We start from the raw sequence: 16726 nt of genomic DNA on the forward strand, positions 1-16726 counted from the left end.
CTATGTAAGAAGTGATTGCTCCCCTCTGGGCCTCTACAGAGAGCTCATATTCCCCTTGGGTTGGAGATCAAGTGAGAGTCACAAGCGACTGCTGCTCATTGTCCTTTGAGTCATGCAAAACCAGGAGGAGATTCCCTAATTTCCTCACGCACAGCTACCTTTCAGAGCACAGCACAGTTACTTCATCTGAGATGTTACCTGCAGGGTTTTTCCTCACACAGCTGAGGGAAAGGGAGGCAGGTAAAATAGGACTCCCGATGTTGGTTTTTTTTTTTTTTTTTTTTTTGGAACAGACACTCAGACACTTGTCAGTTCTTGGGCAGGTTCTAAGGATGCCCTGTGACCTTGCAGATTCATTTATCCTCTAGGGATCAGGTAGTTCAAATTAACTTGCTAAAGTGTGTTCCTCTTCATTTATTCCCATGAATAGGTGGAACCAGGTAACATACTACAGTTAAACTCTTGCCATGTTTCCATGCTAGTATAAAACATCCTTTTTATTTTTTTTTTGGTGTACACTGCACTGTAGATGTTTTAGAAACACTGAATTGGCTTGACTTTCCAAGAGTTCACAAACCAGCGAACTTTCTCATTCTGCAAGCATACTCATCTGGGCAAGACATAAGCATGAGCCAATGCTGCACAGGCTTCCATTTGTTGTAGCAGCCCATGGGATTGAATGAGCTCAACCTAAAATCCAGTGCTCAAGCACTACGCTGCAGGAGTTCATGGGTGTGTTGCTCCTATACCGCTCCACTCAAGCTTGGATGAAACTTGCATGCAATGCTGCAAGACTGTTTATGCTTCCTATCTATGCTTCAAGCCGTGAAGGCAGCAGAGGAGGGAGTTCTCAGGGTTTCAGGACTTCACGCACGCTCTGGCAGATCTGGCTGATCGATACTGCTGCTTTCATCCATCCAATCGCAAAGTGAAATGCAAATATAAGATGCATTTCTGTATCCGAAATAGCTGTTTGCCAGCCACCTGGGGCCAAGGAAGGGTGTCCCTGGCAGGATAGACCCAGGCTGGGGCCCGGAGCAGCGTCCTGCGGGATACACACAGGAACCAAGCTAGCAGGGTGACTGGAAAAGCAGAGGTTGGCCAACAGTAAGCCCCCAAATAAAAAAGTGACCTTCTGCTCTTAGATACATTAGCTGAAACACAGGGGATAGTTTAGTCCAGTCTGTACTCCAGATCTCTTTTGGCTGCCTGTACTTTGGCTTCGCCACGCAAGGACACTGAATTCCCTGCAGTAGTCCTTTTTTTGTTGTTGTTGACTTTGCTGATGCCTAGCAGTTTTTGACTCTGGCACCTCTAGATCTGCACTGACTATCACCCCGTACCCTTTGCAAGGGATCTGTCTAGATTAGCCCCTTCCTTGAAGCATCTGAGGAGGATACAGCCAGACTTGAAGGCAGTAGCATTTCATTTTGAGCCTATTCTACCCGAATGTAGGTACCTCTAGGGCCAGCTTCCAGGCTGCCTCCACTTGGAGGCTGCAAAGTCCCCACCCTGAAGCAGATCTCTAGAACAGATCTGACGAATCACACCTTTTCACTTTGAGGAAAATACACAATGCCTAATCCCGATGCAGGCTAGCAGAGAGACTTTGCCTCAGCAACATAAGCTTAATGTTTAAGGGACTGGCAAGCACCTGTGAGCAGGGATGGGAATATTAACATTTTGCACACCTGCAGTACTTTATGTCCCCTCTGCTTCTCCAGGCACGTACAATAGGACGTTTGATGATGCCGGGGCCATCTGACTCACCTTGCTAGGCGCTGGTAAACGCACAGATACCAGAAGCAGTGTGGTTTGCCTCCCCTAGCAGCCATGGCTCCACGCAGCTCCTCTAACCCTCCAGGCTACACTCACTGCTCACAGGGCAACAACCACTGTGACAGGAAGGTGTCCACTGTGTAGGGGCTGAATCAAGGGATCCTGAGCTCCAGCTCGCCTGGGGAATTAGGGATGACTGCCTGAGGAGGGAAGATATCCTCTGCCCCCACCTCCAGCCTCTTGTTCTCCCCCTGTCCCATCCCAGCTCCTGTCAGTCCCACTCCTCCTGCCCAGGCAGCTCTGGGAATGTGTAGGGGACCTGTGGGGTAGGCACTGGGGTAGAAGTGGGGATGTCAGGCAGACGTCCTCTGTAAAGATGCTGTTGGTGTTGATCAGAGGAGGATGGTGCATGCCATTGCCCCGAGGTATCGGAAGCCATCTCTGCTCCATTTACAGGACTCAAGCGCCTGAGTTCCCCGGGGTGGCTGTCCTCTTACCATCAGTGCTCCAGTTTTGGACTCAGTTTATAACCAGATGTTAGGCCGAATTTCTGTTGTAAAGGTAAAAAACACTGGTACCGAAGCGCCTTGGGCCGCGACCTCGCCGTGGGCTTTGTGCAGGCAGAACAAGCGCCTTGCTCACAGCAGTGGGGGCAGAGCTCAGGGCTGACGGCCCAAGGTATCCCTGAAGAGGGTGTCCCCGCTTGGCAAGCTGCCTGTGTCCCCTCACTGCCCACCTCCAAACCTGCCTCGCCTGCTTGCTGTGCCAGCCCAGCTCGCCCCGCTCTGTCTCCTGCTTCGCCCAGCTGTCAACCGGCTGCCTTCAGCTTAGGTTGGGAGCTCTTCCAGCAGCACTAGAGCCTCTAGGGACAGAAAATAGGGAGAGTGGGCACACTGCCCACGCCAGGGGAAACCCCCCCACTCCCTCCCCATCACAAGTTAAGAGCTGTCTCTTTCCCTGGAAAGGGCCCAGTGATAAAGGACAGAGCTGTTCCACAGCCCTCTGAGAGTGAGGAGGTGCTCGACCTATCCGGGGAGAGCACCAGCCCCACAGGCATACGGGGGAGGAGGTCTTGCTCAAAACCTGTCACATTCTTGACTGCTCAGCTGCTTTTGGCATTGATAATCTGGCTGCTGTTACTGAAAACCTTCTTGGCATGTTTCAGGCTGTCCCGTCCTTCTGGAGACTGACAGGCTGCAACCTGCCAGGGGGTGTGGAAAAACTCTGGGTGCAAAAAGGGGCACATGGATTGCCCAAGTCAAACACCTCCTACCATGGAGCTGAACCTCCCCCCATGTCTCCCAGCTGTAACAGGAGGAGGAGAAAGAGGACAGCACCTTACAGGAAGGGTTACACCCAGCCTTCATGCCACTCTGAGCCACGCGTGACCCTCGAGGACACAGCCACCTGTGTCTGGGAGGAGGGACTGAACCCACCGTGTTTGTGGTTCCTCTAGTTGCAGGCATTAGCCTCTGAGTTGAAGGCGGGTTTCACAGAAGCAATGCAGGAGCTGTCGCGAATCCAGCATGGCGAGTACGCCCTGGAGGAGAAGGTCAAGAGCTGCCGCTGTGCCATGGAAGAGAAAGTGGCTGAGATGAAGAACTCCCTCAACACCTTCAAGGTAGGAGCACAGCTAGCAGGGGGCTGCACACCTGCCACGCTAGCTCGGGCGGCGTGGAGCTTTTCCCTGCCTCCATCAACCCTTCCTGCTCTCAAAGAAAATGAATGGGCAGTTGTTTCAGATGTATCTGCTGCAGTTCCTTTGGCTTTGCATCTTCCCTCCAGAACTCCAACCCGAATGTAAAACACATGTTTAGCCTTCTTGAGGGGCCACCAGACAGCGCTGCCTGCTGCCTTGGGAACAAGAGACCCCTGCTCAGGGCTGCACATACAGCAGGCATACAGCATGTTCACAGGCAGTTGCTGTGCCATACCTCTCCCCAGGTCAGGTCTCCTGCATTTCCTGCAGGAACCAAAGCTGCTGGGGAGCAAGGAATTAATACAAAACCCTGAAGCTTTTGAAGTTGAGTTCCCACACGGCTGGGAGGAAGCGCTGCCTGGTTTGATCTGGCCCAAGGGGATAAAGACAAAGGGCTGGGGAGAGAGCCTAGCAAGAGGGCCTGATGTGCACTTTAAACCAGTCAGCGTCTCCATACAGAAACTGGATGGCTGCCTGTCAGGAGGCAGGCAGAGGAACCGTTTTGTTGTTTTTATAGTAAATTTTCCCCATGGGGTTTTGCTGAGTCAATAATACCTTGTGAAGTTAAAGAAGGCCGCTTACCAGAAAAACCTGTTACTGTTCCTCTGATGGGGAGAGATGGATGGTGCTGAGCAGGAGCCCCGTGGTCCCAGCGGAGCAAGGCAGACAACAGGAAACATAAGGGCACGTGGCAGAGATCTCCAAAGCAGCCAGAGGCAGGGTTATCTAGGACAGGGATATGCGGGGAAGAGGGGTTTCAAAATCAAGACACGAGCAGTTATGCAAGCAACAGGAGTGGCAAAAGCTGATCTCCTTCTGCCTCATGCCCACGCTGACTGTCTAAACAAATTCCTGGTGAAGCCACCTCCTCACTCAGGGAAAATCCTTCTCCTTTGGTTTACAGGAACTTCATGCATCAGAGAGCTCTATGTACACTTAAGGCTTGGTTGAAACTGCCTGAGGGATGCCAATGGGGAGGACATGCTGACAGCGAGCCACACACAAAGCAAGGTTACAGCAGGCATAATTTCTTTAGAAAATCAGGCTAAAAAGGCAGCTTTCCAGGCCCTAATTCAACCGGTAATAGATGAAGCCCTACATCTCCATGTCCCTGCAGTGCCTTAACCACGGGACCTTATGGACCTGTAATCAAATTAAGGATTGCCACACTGTGCATGGCACGTATTACACATGTTAGACTTGAAACAAAAGAGATGAAACAAAAAATCACAGGGACACTCTCCTGCAGCACCCCAAAACACCTCCAGTCCACACCTGCCACGTGCTCTATAAGGCTGACAGGCACAGTGGGAATGCTTGTGCTTTTGCTTGTTTCTCAGGAGGAGCTCAGCGATGCAAAGTCAATGATTGAAGAAATCAGTGCCAAGCAGGAGGAAATGCAACAGAAAATTGAGCAGCTTCAGCAGGAGAAGAGGCGGGAATCACGGAAAGTGAAAGCTAAGTAAGGGCCTGAACTCCAGGGTTCCAGAAGTGCTAATTAGCAGTGGTGTCCATTCTGCTCATTTCCTTACAACTTCATCTCAGTCTTTTCCTAGCTGGACATATGTATAAATCCTGATTATTACTGGAAGCTCCAGCCTTCAGTTCCCCCCAGGCTTTTAGACATCTACCCCATAGAGCAAGTACAGCAGATACACACCAACACCTTGGTGAGATTCCAGCAGCAATAGCCCCAGCAGCCCGCAGGGAAAGCAGGTCCTGGTGGAACAAACAGACCTGCTGGGGAAGAAATACTATCATAAGTCAGGAGCCCTCACCATTAAAAGCTATCCCAAAGGCAACCCCATCCAGACAATAGTGTTGCAATTTCCCCTCTCTTCTCCCGCTGCCAAGTGTGCAGGCCTCAGCAGGCTCCTGACTGTGCAGCCATGATCTGTTTTCTCGTCACCAGCTTTTTCTTCTCTGAGCAGGGACACACTGGAGCATGTTTGCACACTGCTGGGCCACACTGTTGCTGTGATGTGAGGAGGCAGACTGCCCGTCCACCTTGGCCCTGATTAGCCTCCCTCTTGATGATGGATGTACAACTGCCTTGGTGCAAACACTTGGCTAGCCAAATCTAGGCTAGCCCCTGAGCTAATTAAGCCATTTAATTGGATAAAATATGCTCTGCAAAAGAACAGATCTGAAATAACCTTCTCCTATAAGCAGTGAAGTTACTTCCATAACATTGTTCATGAACTTCATGCATCGAATCCAATTCCTTTCCTAGTATCTGCTGGAGTTGTCCTACTTCTGACTCTGTGCTTGTACTGCTGACTGCCACAAGTGCAGCAGAGGATTCCTGTTTTCCAGCTGTCTCATTGTTTGTGTTTGTACAGAAGAGCACAGAAGGATGATCACAGCTCACAGACAGTGCCTACACCTCTCCAGGGCAGCCCGTTTCGATCCATTAACCTCCCAGAACCTGTGATGATCAATGAAGATTTTACAAGCCTTTTGCACAATGTGACTTATGAAAAAGGTAGGAAAGACAGTAGGCAAGTGCAGTGCCTTCCTCAGGAAAAAAGTCCAGAAAAGGTCACTGGTTTAAGAGGACACCGTGTTTTACTAAGGTGTCATCAGCAGGAAGAGAATGGGGGTGCAGCACAGCTGCAGCACAGCTCCTGGGTCTGTGCATGCACCTCAGGGTTGTGTCTCAGTAACTCATGGCCTCAACACTGGCCTGGATTCAGGAGATGCTGCTCTGTGACAAGTGTTCCAAAAGCCATTTCTTGCCTCCTCCAAGAAAAGGGAAGTAGGCTGGATCTTCTTCCCTGATATGCTAGTGGCACAAACACACAACCAAGTAGAAGCCCCTGAAAAAAATGCTACAACCTGTGGAGTTGTTTTCATGTAAGGGAGCAGAGCACAGAAGGGAGGATCACAGGGACTGGACTGACAGGACATTTGGTGTCATTAAGGGGACACACCAGTGGTTCATTTGACAAGACGACATGGGAGCTGATACATCAGCTGGTACATATGCACACCGGGCTGGTGCTATCACTGCCAGCAAGGACAAGCCAGAATTGCTCGGGCTCCGAGGTCACACAACACTGAGCATAACAGGGACCCCACGTTAGCCTGCCTGCAAGTGCAACTGAAACAAAGACTTCAGGAAAAGCCACAACAGTAAGGAGTAGCTTTTTCTTCCATAGAGGATTAACAGGGGTGTTCCCATCCCAAAAAAGTGAAAGGGTAGAAGATCTAACCATACAGACCGGGTTGGGCAGGAAGAAGTGTGCTTTACAGCCATCTTCCCTCATAACATTTCCCTTTGCTCTTCAACAGTGTCTGACACCAGGATCATGCCAATAGGAGACGGAAGCGTTAAGGTCGTAGCAGGTCCAGGTAGGAAAATATTGAACTGCTAAAAATACCAAACACAGTAGGACTAATTGAATTAGAGCACTTACTTTACTGCACTAAGAAATGCTTTCAGAGAATACATTTCATAAGCATGGCTTTCACTTCGCCATGGTCCCCTATTATCATACTTGTAGCTGAGATGCGAAGATAAATCCAGATCCCTGAAGTGCCAAATAACTGATGGACAATGCAACACACTGATATTCAGCAGGCAAAGACTTTGCTGCTTCTGCAGGTTCTAAGTGCCTTTGCAGAAAGGAAGAGTCGAGGCTCACTGGTAGGGCAAAAAATAATTGGAAAGCCATCCTGCCACTTGGGAAGAGATGGTCTTTGCAGTTACTACACACCAGTAGAGCTGGTGAGCTGATTATTCACCCACCACCTTCCAGATTCCTCATAGACATGCCTGAATGCCTCATAGTCATGCAAAGGAGTTTCTCTGGCAAAAAAAAAAAAAAAGGTTAAGAACCGAGTGAAAGCCCTAGTAAGGAAACACTAAGGATCCTGGCCAGCAATAGGACACACAAGAACAACTGTCAGATGTTTGCAGTGTTCACTTGAAGCACTCACTGTTCTGGACAGCTCTTTTGCTAGAATCCACTTAAAAAAAAAAAGAAAAAAGAACAAAGCTATAGAAGATGGTTCATTGCAACCCAAATTCAAACTATTTGCATTAAAGTAATTCCAGACCAGCGGCACTACTTTACCCTCTCCTACATTCTCTGTGATGTAATAGCCTCAGGCTATCAGTCCTGCTACTGCTTATATAATCACTACTGAAAGCTTTAAGAGCAATGACAGTTTACATCTATTAAGAGTGGCATTTAAATCTTATTTACATTTTGTATTCCAGAATACCTGTCAATAAACTTGTTGTATTAACAAGTCCTTAGGCATCCCAAAGCCCTGAAGTGCAACCGTACTTGGAACGTATCTTTTTTCTTTTCTAACTGGTATCTGATTCTGCACCTTATTTAGTCTGAAAATAAGTGATGGAAGAGTGCAAGCCTGGTTCTGCGGAAGTGCTCACCAACTGTACTTCCATTTGTAGTTGTAAATTAACTCTACAAGGGTTTACAAACACTTGCAAAGCAGGGAGAATGCTTCAAGCTCCCCTTCCAGCACATTAGGTGGATGATAACGCAGGTAATCTACCAGCTGTTTTATAACCTATCAACTAAGACGTCACGACCCATGCAGCTCTTTGCCATTGCAGGACCAACCCTGGAGACAGACGACAGCCTCAAGCCTTCCTTGACAACAGATGGCCAGTCAAAGGTGCATCTGCCATCAACAGTATGGAAGCAGCCCAAGGACACCAAGGACTGGGGAGACGAATACATCTCCAAAGAGCAACCAGAAAGAGGGAAAGACATGGGCCAAAGCAGATACAGCTCAGCTGACAACATTATATGTGAACCCTCTTTGGCTGGTAAGGGCAGAGGGGAAAGAAAATGTGGGCAGAGAGGCTCAAAGCTGCACTCATACCTGGCATGAGCTTGTAATTACGTTTTACAGACGGAGACATACAAGCCAGTCTTCTCTGCTGGGAGGGAATGCCTCAGAGTCTCCAAGACTTCTGGTCTTTATTATTGCTGGCCTGTGCCATCAGAAAATACACAAACACATTCTGCAGCCAGGATACCCATTCCCCTTTCCAAGACCCGGCAGGTTCAGAGTATTAGTGGGGTTGTGGACAGTGCAGCTACTTACGTGGGTGAAAAGTACAACTTCTCATTCTGTGGGAAACTTGATGTGAATCCCTGGTGTGGGTTATTTTGCCTTTGATAGCTTTAATTTTTCCTAAGAGATCAGGGAAAAAAGCGTAATTCACAGGGCAGAACACATTTGCTTTGGAGCTTTCTTAGCAAGCAATGCAACTCCAGTCATATCTGGGGCACACTGTAGCATGAGGCTAGAATTCTGTATTTTGGATAAAGCTGACATGGAGACAAGACATTGACCTAATTTTCAGCAGTTTCTGCTTTCATGACTTAATGTCAGTTCACCAGGGAAAATGTACTCTAACATGAGGCTGTCCTTGAGGTCAGCATTTCCTCATTTTTCAAACTTAACCATTATCTTCTGAAAGCCAAAAGGCAGAACATCGCTTTGGAGCTGCTGGAGTCAGAAAGGAAATACGTCATCAACCTTTCCCTGATCCTGAAGATCAAGGCCACATTGCAAGGGCCAGATGTGAAAAGGAGCACCAAAGAGAGAAGGTACTTCATTTAGTGTGCTCTCTCTTCTGGGGAATGTTCTTCAGTCTATTCTGCTTCACCCTCTTTACCACTTTTCTTTCATCCACACAGACCTTTAAACGATTAAAGCTTTTTTCCAGTTGAAAATCAGAAGCAGTGGGAGGTTTCCGCAGTGATTAAAGACTAAATAATAAGCCCCCGGCCAGTAGCTGCCATCAGGTATCAATATATACAGACATACACATGTATTTACATGCTGATAAAGATCTGTGGGACTGACCCAGCTTAGCAATTTTAAACAGCTTTTAAACAGCTCCAGTCAACTACACAACAAATGGGAGAGTCAGCCTAAGACACCTTCAAAACACTGAATAATAGTCTTTAGGAAGAGGGTACCTGCATGTACATAGCAGTCAAAGCAGGGCCTCCTGGTGCAATCAGGACTCCAACAAAAATAGTTAATAATATCTGTGTGTAAAGTAAGCCTGTGCTGAGCGTCTGTGAATGCAAACTTCAGCAGTACAGGCTTTAAGGCTGAGCTTCTGCTCCCCGTAACCGGTCTGATATTGTCTCCCTTCAGTTTCTTCCCCAACTCCCTGCGGTACCTGGTCCAGCAGCACGTCGATTTACTTCACGCTCTCCAGGAGCGAGTCCTGAGCTGGCCACGCCAAGGGATCCTAGGAGACATCTTCCTGAAGTTAACGAACGATGAGGTATGTTACAAACCTTTCTAAACTCTTCTGCTAATAATATATGATGTTTTAGCAGAATGATGGCCCGCAGGCAAGCCAGGATACCTTTCAGTAGAAGGGCTGGACTGTGAAGCTGTGGCTAGGGTAACGCCCTTCCAGCCAGCCCCCTTTGAGTGCAGTCCCAGTACACTGTAGCCCCTCTTGGTTGGTCAGGGTGTCCACATGCTAGACCCACCTGGGGGCCCACAGGGACACAGCACAGCCTGGTATTAAATGCATGAACACAGACCTGGTTGCAGGAGCCACACATGAGCCTCGACAGCTTGGATGTCTGTATTCACAGTGAAGGTATGAGAAGAGCCTAATTTTTTCATATGCTCCCCTCCTCCAACACATTTTGCTCACTTCTGACAAGCAGGTGGGCAGGACCCTCATCCTATATGGTTTGTAGCTCCAAGTAAAACAGCCCCTGAGCTGTTGTATCATGTTGCCCATTTGTCCATAGGCCAGCACCTCCTTTTCAGGGTGAAGGTCTGCCCGACCCACAGCAAGCAATGGGACCTTTCCTAGAAGGATGTGTAAAATCCTGATCTGATGCTTTATGAGTTTTAAGACTCTTACATACAAGAAAAAATTTCTTCCTCTCCAGACTCCCTACCCCTCCCACCTGCTACAAAGTTTAATATGCTATACTCAACAGCTGAGCCATTCTTTTACTTGTGAGTTAAAATCAAGTCCTGAGCCCTCAAAGCTTTATACAGTTAGCAGTTCTTCTGCACTGATGAGCTCCCAGGAGTGATCGGAGGGCTATCAACAGTTTTTCATTCTAGCTGGCTCTATGACCAAATATTTCTCTTAAGTTTCTTTGTTCTTTTTCCCCCCTCTGCTCTTTCCTCATTTATAAGAACAATTTTCTGGACTACTATGTTGCTTACCTGAGGGACCTGCCAGAATGCATCTCTCTGATCCACGTGGTCATCCTGAAGGAGGTAAACTTCCTGCCTGCTTCACAGACACGTTAATGGCAACATTCATGCCTGGCTTTCTTCCTGTTAGGCCTTCCCACGACAAGACTTTTCTGCCAAGCCAGTTGTTCTGTTACTGAATACCAGTTTCCTGAATGTTGCCGTGGCTGACAGGCATTTGCACCTACAAAAAGTAACTTTAACATGTTCACCACTGTGTGTAACCAAAACTGTATTCCTGCTGTGACGTGAAGTGGTATTTCAGATCAAACCTCCTAGAAAGCACACACATGCTATCCAGACCTGTCCTGGCCAAATAGAACATCTCTGGAATAACAGAGGACCTGTCCAAACAGGGACACCAAATCTGAGACTGTCGGTGCTAAAGTGCTTGTACTGTTTGTACTGTTCAGCTTTAGGTATCTGGTCTCATCCTTGATTCTTGTTTTAAACTAGGGTAATTAAAAACGTAGTTTTAAAGTCCAATAACTAAATCACATGAATTTGTTTCCAAGACACCTGAAGGAGTCAATCTCACTTTGTTCAATTCCATTTGGGACTTCATTCTGAACAACAGTATCTAGTTGGGGTTTCAATGAAATTTGACTAGCACACTTCAAACATACACCCCTACTGCATCAGGCTGAGTGTACCCCACAGATAACCCCCTGCTAACGCTGCTAGAAGGATGAAGACCACTCTGTTGTCACACAACTGGTGTACTTCTCTGAACGGTTATGACTACTAACGGTAAAGCACTCATAAAAGACCAGAATTATTTGGAAGCAGGCACGTTTTATGGGTGGGAGAGACTCTGAAGTTGCTTTCTCTATTTCAGGTAGAAGAAGAAATCAAATCTGATCTCTACATTCTGTTCTTCCATATAGTCCAGCGAATCCCTGAATACCTCATTCACCTACAGGTAGGGCCCCAGGATGGAAACTGTCTTGTTGAACCCTTATGACAAGGCATGACTTAACTCAAAGCTGGTACACACGCATGTACAGCTACAGGGCTTCTGGCTAACTCAAAGGAAAAGCCAGCTCACCCACTTGCCCTCACAGAGCCAACCTCTCCCCTGGGAAACCAAGAGCTCTGTAACTCCTGTAACAGAGCTGGCCTCTTTGCTGAGTGAGCCACATGCCTTTTAGCTGAAAGACTGAGAAGACTACGCACACCTCTCATGATTACATTTATGGTAGTTACTCATGTATTTGCACTGGAATAGTAGGTTGCAGGCCCTGTCCAAGTCCTTCAGAAACTGGTGCTGTCTAGAAAAGCTCCCATAACGCACAGGGCAGCGCCATGTATACTCCGGAGTGCTAATCTATGGTCCCAAATAGCACATTCTCCCCAGAAAGGGTTAGGACACCCTCCAAATTATCTGCTCTCCTCTGTGCCCCAGAACGTCCTGAAGTTCACGGAGCAAGAGCATCCTGACTATTACCTGCTGCTGGTGTGTGTGCAGCGCCTCCGGGTTTTCATCTCACACTACAGCCTCCTCTTCCAATGCAACGAAGATCTGCTTATACAGAAGAGGAAAAAGCTGAAGAAGTAAGCACAACATCAGCTCATTCTCTCAAGCACCAGGGAAAGGGAGGTGTGGGGCCAGCCCGGTAACATGGGGTTTAGGTCCCAGGCAAGAGCAATGGGCACATTGCTCTACTGAAATAAAACAAAGCCCTATGCATATGAATGTTGAAAAAAGCCCACTATTGGCATTTGTTCTTCAAACTGAGGTCAGATTTGGGGCGGACCCTTCCACCTAACTCTAAGAGTGAAAGGGAATTCAGTTTAATCCTTCGTAAACATAGCAGCCACACGTTTCTTCACAGCATTTGATTCCTTAAACTGATGGCAAAGTCACTCCTCAGTGGGAGAATACAATGGGACTTAACTGCTTCAGCAGCTTGGGGCTGCTGAACACCATGCGTGTGGCCTGAAACCCTGCACAAGCTAACCAAAGACTGGGAAAGAACAGCGTTACTTTATTTTACTGATGGAGGGGGGTGGGGGAAACAAATGCCTCCCATAACCTGTTTGAGGTGAAATGTGGCAGTACAGACCTTGAACGTAAATTCTCCAGTTGTGGTTCCAGTTGTGGTTCAGAAGTCTTTGCTGAAACCAGGAGACTTTACTAAAATCAAAATCACTGAGGGCGTAGCACAAGATCAGACATTAAGGGAAGCTTCTCGGTGTGGAGGGTGGTAAAGGGCTGGAGCAGATCACTGGGGAGGGACTGCTATCAAGAGAGGCATTGAGAATAGGATAGAAAGCAGGATTCCTTGCTGACTGGGACAGATTAGGTAGAATAGGTCTTTCCTTGGGGTGGGAAGAAGTGCACGGGAGTATTAAGGACTCTCCCAGCCCTGTTTTCTGTGATTCTACATGCTCGTGCTCATTCCCTGCCTTATTTCTTAGCACGACGATGGATTTCTCCTCCCTCAGGTCATCCCTGGTGAAGCTGTACAAAGGACTCACCTCCCAGTGTACAAGCCAAGAGGTTTCTCCAACACCCAGCGCGACTTCTATCCGGGACAGCGGGATCCACTCTGAAGAGGCAATACAGTCATTCCCACCAGCACCTTCCTCTGGCACGCCAACCCCGTAAGCCCATTATCCTAGCAGGCGGCTTTTAAAGTAGCCTTTTAACAGCATTTTGTGGCTGTTCTGCTTTCTTATATTATTCGACACTAACAAGAGTTCGGCTCCATCTTGGAGCGTCCCTCAACTGGTAGCATTATTAGATGAAACCTTAGCTTCCTTTTCACCAGACTACCCAAACCAATCTTCCTCCCCTCTCAGTCACTCCAGGCTACTGCCTTGGTAGCCTCAGCTGGCACCTCCCCAGTTTCCCCACATTCATCTCAAACTGGGGACCCAATCTGGGTCTGGGTGGGATCTCATCAGCACTGAGCAGAGGTGGGGAAAAAACAGCTCCCCTGACTCCGCTGGCCATGTAGCTCGTAACACAGCCCTGGACAGGGTCCGCATCCCCTGACACAATACTCTTTGCTGGCTTACCTGAACACATGGAGGGCAGGAGCTTTCCAAGTACTCCTGAAAACTCCTGGGGACAGGGTCACCCTGAGAGAATCTCAACCACTTGAAATGAAAATCAGATCACAGGAAAATAAGACACAGTCCCTACATTACAGAAAAAAGCGAAAGGAAAGTGAAAAATCCAGAACAGAGTTGAACAGGAGAGACAAGCAGCAGATGGCTTCTCCTCTCTGTTTCTGTCCATGTTGTGGTGTAGAGTACAAGAGTCAGCCAAACCTACTGGACAAGCAGTCCTGTCCCCGCAAGTTTGATCCTGCTAACCCAGCCAAGCATTTATTTATTTATATCAGCGGGAACTGTGTTACTCTCCTCCAAGACATGAAAACACTTTGGGGTTATAAAACCAAGAGAACAGGGTGGGGCAGAAGGGGGATGTCTCTGTCATCCTTCAGTATTCCACTTCCTTTTGTTTTGTGTGTGTGTATGTGCGTTTGTTTGTTTCTTATTTTTAAGGCATTTGATGCCCCAGATGAAGAAACCCCAGCCAACTGTCATGGAGAACATCCAGGCTGTAAAGCCCCCTGACTGGGAAATGGAGAGTAGAAAACATGAGAGGCCAGAGAATATCCTTGCATCCTCTCAGCTCACGGAGCAAGAACTCAAGGCTCTGACAGCTCCCTTACAATCCATCCCTGAAATGGAGTATGAAGCACCACCTGCCGACGCTGTGGGAAACACGGAGAGAGCCATCAGGACCTCTGTGGAGCTGCTGCAGGATGCAAGGAACTTTGCACCAAGCTACGAAGAGTTTGACTACCCTGGAGAGGTGTTCACCCTCCCAGGCCCCTATGAAGATGATGCCTTCCAAAACCTCGCTCTCTTTGAGAATTGCTCCCCAGCCTCCTCCGAGTCCAGCTTAGACATTTGTTTCCTTAGGCCTGTTAACTTCACGTCAGAACCAGAGAGGACAGATCATGCCTTACAGCCGTTGCCTAAGAGCTGTACCCCCGTCAGCAGCAGTACTTACAAGCGCGAGATGTTCCACAGCAAAGGCAAGCAGCTGAGCAGGTCTCTGAAGGAGCTGCCGAGGAGCGCCGAGGGTGTGAGCTCCAGACTCTACAGCACACGGAGCAGCAGTGGGAGCCGGCTGCAGCAGAAGCAGGAGAGGAATGTCCAGCCTCACATGATCTCAGCCTCATCCCGAAGCTCCCAAAGGAGCTACTTCCCCCCACAGAGAGGAGCGGGTGAAAAACAGAGCTTTTTGGAAGTAAGGAGGATTAAATAGGAGGAGAAAAAAAAAAAAAGGCACGTGGTGGTGCAGAAGCAGCAACAGCAGCAGGAGAAAGATCTCAGATACAGTTAGGGCAGAACTTGCCAAACTAGCTTCCAAATCCACACATTCAAAGCCCTCATCTGCATGTACATGCCCAAGGGAGGGAACAAGACACAGGACAGCTCCTTTTCACACACAACTACCCCAGGGCCAAACACGGGCATGAGGCACACAGCTGGCTGAGTGACAGATAGAGCACCCTTGGGATGAGCTAGCCTCTCAAGCATCTCTAGCTGTCACTGAGCTTCCCCCACGAGCAAAAGTTCTACCTGATCAGGGTCATTAAGTGTGAGCAAACCCATTTGAAATGAGTGCTATAGGGTGGCACCCAGTTAAAAAGGTACCTTTTTACCTGCTATGAGGAGGTGCTGAGTTAAGAAAACCAAGGGATTTAGCATCAGATTCTCAGCTGGCTCTGCTGAACTCAGCCCATTTACACTAACAAGGATCTGGTCCATGGGTTTTGTTTCACCTGTGTTTGTTGCGTGGATCATGGAGTCATGCTAAAGTCTGTGGAAAAAAGGACAGAGCCCAGCAACAGTGTCCCCCTCCCTCAGACAACCACTGGCATGGCAGGCAGCACTCCGGTCTTTCAGGGATGCTAGATCTTGCAGTAACAATGTCTCTCTAGTTTGCAGTGCCTGCTCAGCATCAGCTTTGGGCTGCCACAGACAGGGGAGAAGGCCCTTAATGAATATCCAGGCCCTACACCCTCCACGCTTCCTTGGGAAGAGGCCAAGGGTGCTGTGAAGAGCTTAGCTAGCTTCTTCAGTGCCGCCTGGAGAAACACCCTCCTGATGAAAGGAGGCAAGCTGCAGGTGAGGCTGTAAATGCAGATGAGGATGGGAGGAAAGCTCTAAAGGCCTGACTGAAAAGGCATCAGGAAAACCTCAGAAGAGAGAAAAAGTGAGTGAAGAAGCCCAAGTGAGTGAAGAAGGTGGTGAAACAGGGGAGATGAGGCAGAGAGAGAAGAGGCATAGGGACAGAGCCCATCCAGAAACAAGAGCCTGTGAGCTGTCTGGCAGTCACCTGCACAGAGCTACAGCCCACAGCAGGGTGTAGGTGGGGAGCTAGTCCAAAACTGCAGGCCATGCTCTCCCTCACAGAGCAATAGAGACCGCTGTAGTAGTTGTGGGCAGAACTGGAGAAAAAGAGGCTTGTCCCCAGAGCCATTCTGAGGGGAACTCAGCACTCTCCTGCAAGTGGAAGAGATCTTTTAGTGGCACATTTACCACAAAGTATGTGTGCTACCAAAGCTCCCTGCCCCACAGATACACAATCAGGGAGCAACAGAGCCAACAGAAGCACCTCTCCCACCACAGCAGCTCAGGAAGCCTCCCTGTCCTAGGGTAAAGAGAGCTCACAAGCAAGGAGGGGGTGGGAAGGAGCTGCTCCTTCAACTCTCCACGCTGGCTCGCTCCCTTGTTGGCAATAAAAAGGGGCCAGTAAGCCCCCCTAACTGAAAATCTTAACAAAGGCGGCTCCAGTTCCCTTTAACAGCGTTTCTTTCTCCACAACTCTGCCAATGCCTCACCTTCACAGAGCCAGCAACAAGCTCTCTGCAGAGGTACCGCTGAGGCCCGAGCGGTGTGTTGTCTCCCAGCCCTGCCAGCACCTCCTCACCCACCAGGCCCCTCCTAGCACAGAGAGAGAGAAAGAAAAGGGGACAAGGATGTGAGGTT

General features: G+C 48.7%; 2 protein-coding genes across 3 annotated transcripts in view; one reads left to right on the forward strand and one right to left on the reverse strand.

The window, feature by feature from the left end:
• Nucleotides 1-16726, forward strand: part of ARHGEF33 (Rho guanine nucleotide exchange factor 33) — a 31692-nt gene that overhangs the window by 9100 nt on the left and 5866 nt on the right. The window contains exons 4-15 of the mRNA XM_083831700.1: nucleotides 3236-3400; nucleotides 4819-4940; nucleotides 5821-5963; nucleotides 6773-6832; nucleotides 8067-8282; nucleotides 8943-9072; nucleotides 9632-9764; nucleotides 10649-10732; nucleotides 11547-11630; nucleotides 12114-12262; nucleotides 13130-13315; nucleotides 14225-14978. Coding sequence (XP_083687826.1) covers nucleotides 3236-3400; nucleotides 4819-4940; nucleotides 5821-5963; nucleotides 6773-6832; nucleotides 8067-8282; nucleotides 8943-9072; nucleotides 9632-9764; nucleotides 10649-10732; nucleotides 11547-11630; nucleotides 12114-12262; nucleotides 13130-13315; nucleotides 14225-14978 — 2226 coding nt within the window. The remainder of the gene's footprint in view (nucleotides 1-3235; nucleotides 3401-4818; nucleotides 4941-5820; nucleotides 5964-6772; nucleotides 6833-8066; nucleotides 8283-8942; nucleotides 9073-9631; nucleotides 9765-10648; nucleotides 10733-11546; nucleotides 11631-12113; nucleotides 12263-13129; nucleotides 13316-14224; nucleotides 14979-16726) is intronic.
• Nucleotides 14740-16726, reverse strand: part of SOS1 (SOS Ras/Rac guanine nucleotide exchange factor 1) — a 59876-nt gene continuing 57889 nt past the window's right edge. Inside the window, exons 22-23 of one of the 2 annotated variants that reach the window (XR_014582575.1) lie at nucleotides 16579-16681; nucleotides 14740-14858 (exon numbers count right to left, since the gene is read on the reverse strand). Coding sequence is in view for 1 of the 2 variants with exons in the window: in XM_083831689.1 (XP_083687815.1) it covers nucleotides 16664-16681 (18 nt within the window). In the remaining variant the exon portion in view is untranslated. Of the gene's footprint in view, nucleotides 14859-16526; nucleotides 16682-16726 lie in introns of those variants that run through there. The other variant, XM_083831689.1, reaches the window with a different exon arrangement.

The sequence above is a fragment of the Anser anser genome, assembly GCF_964211835.1.
Source record: "Anser anser genome assembly, chromosome: 3".
NCBI classification, from domain to species: Eukaryota; Metazoa; Chordata; class Aves; order Anseriformes; family Anatidae; genus Anser; species Anser anser.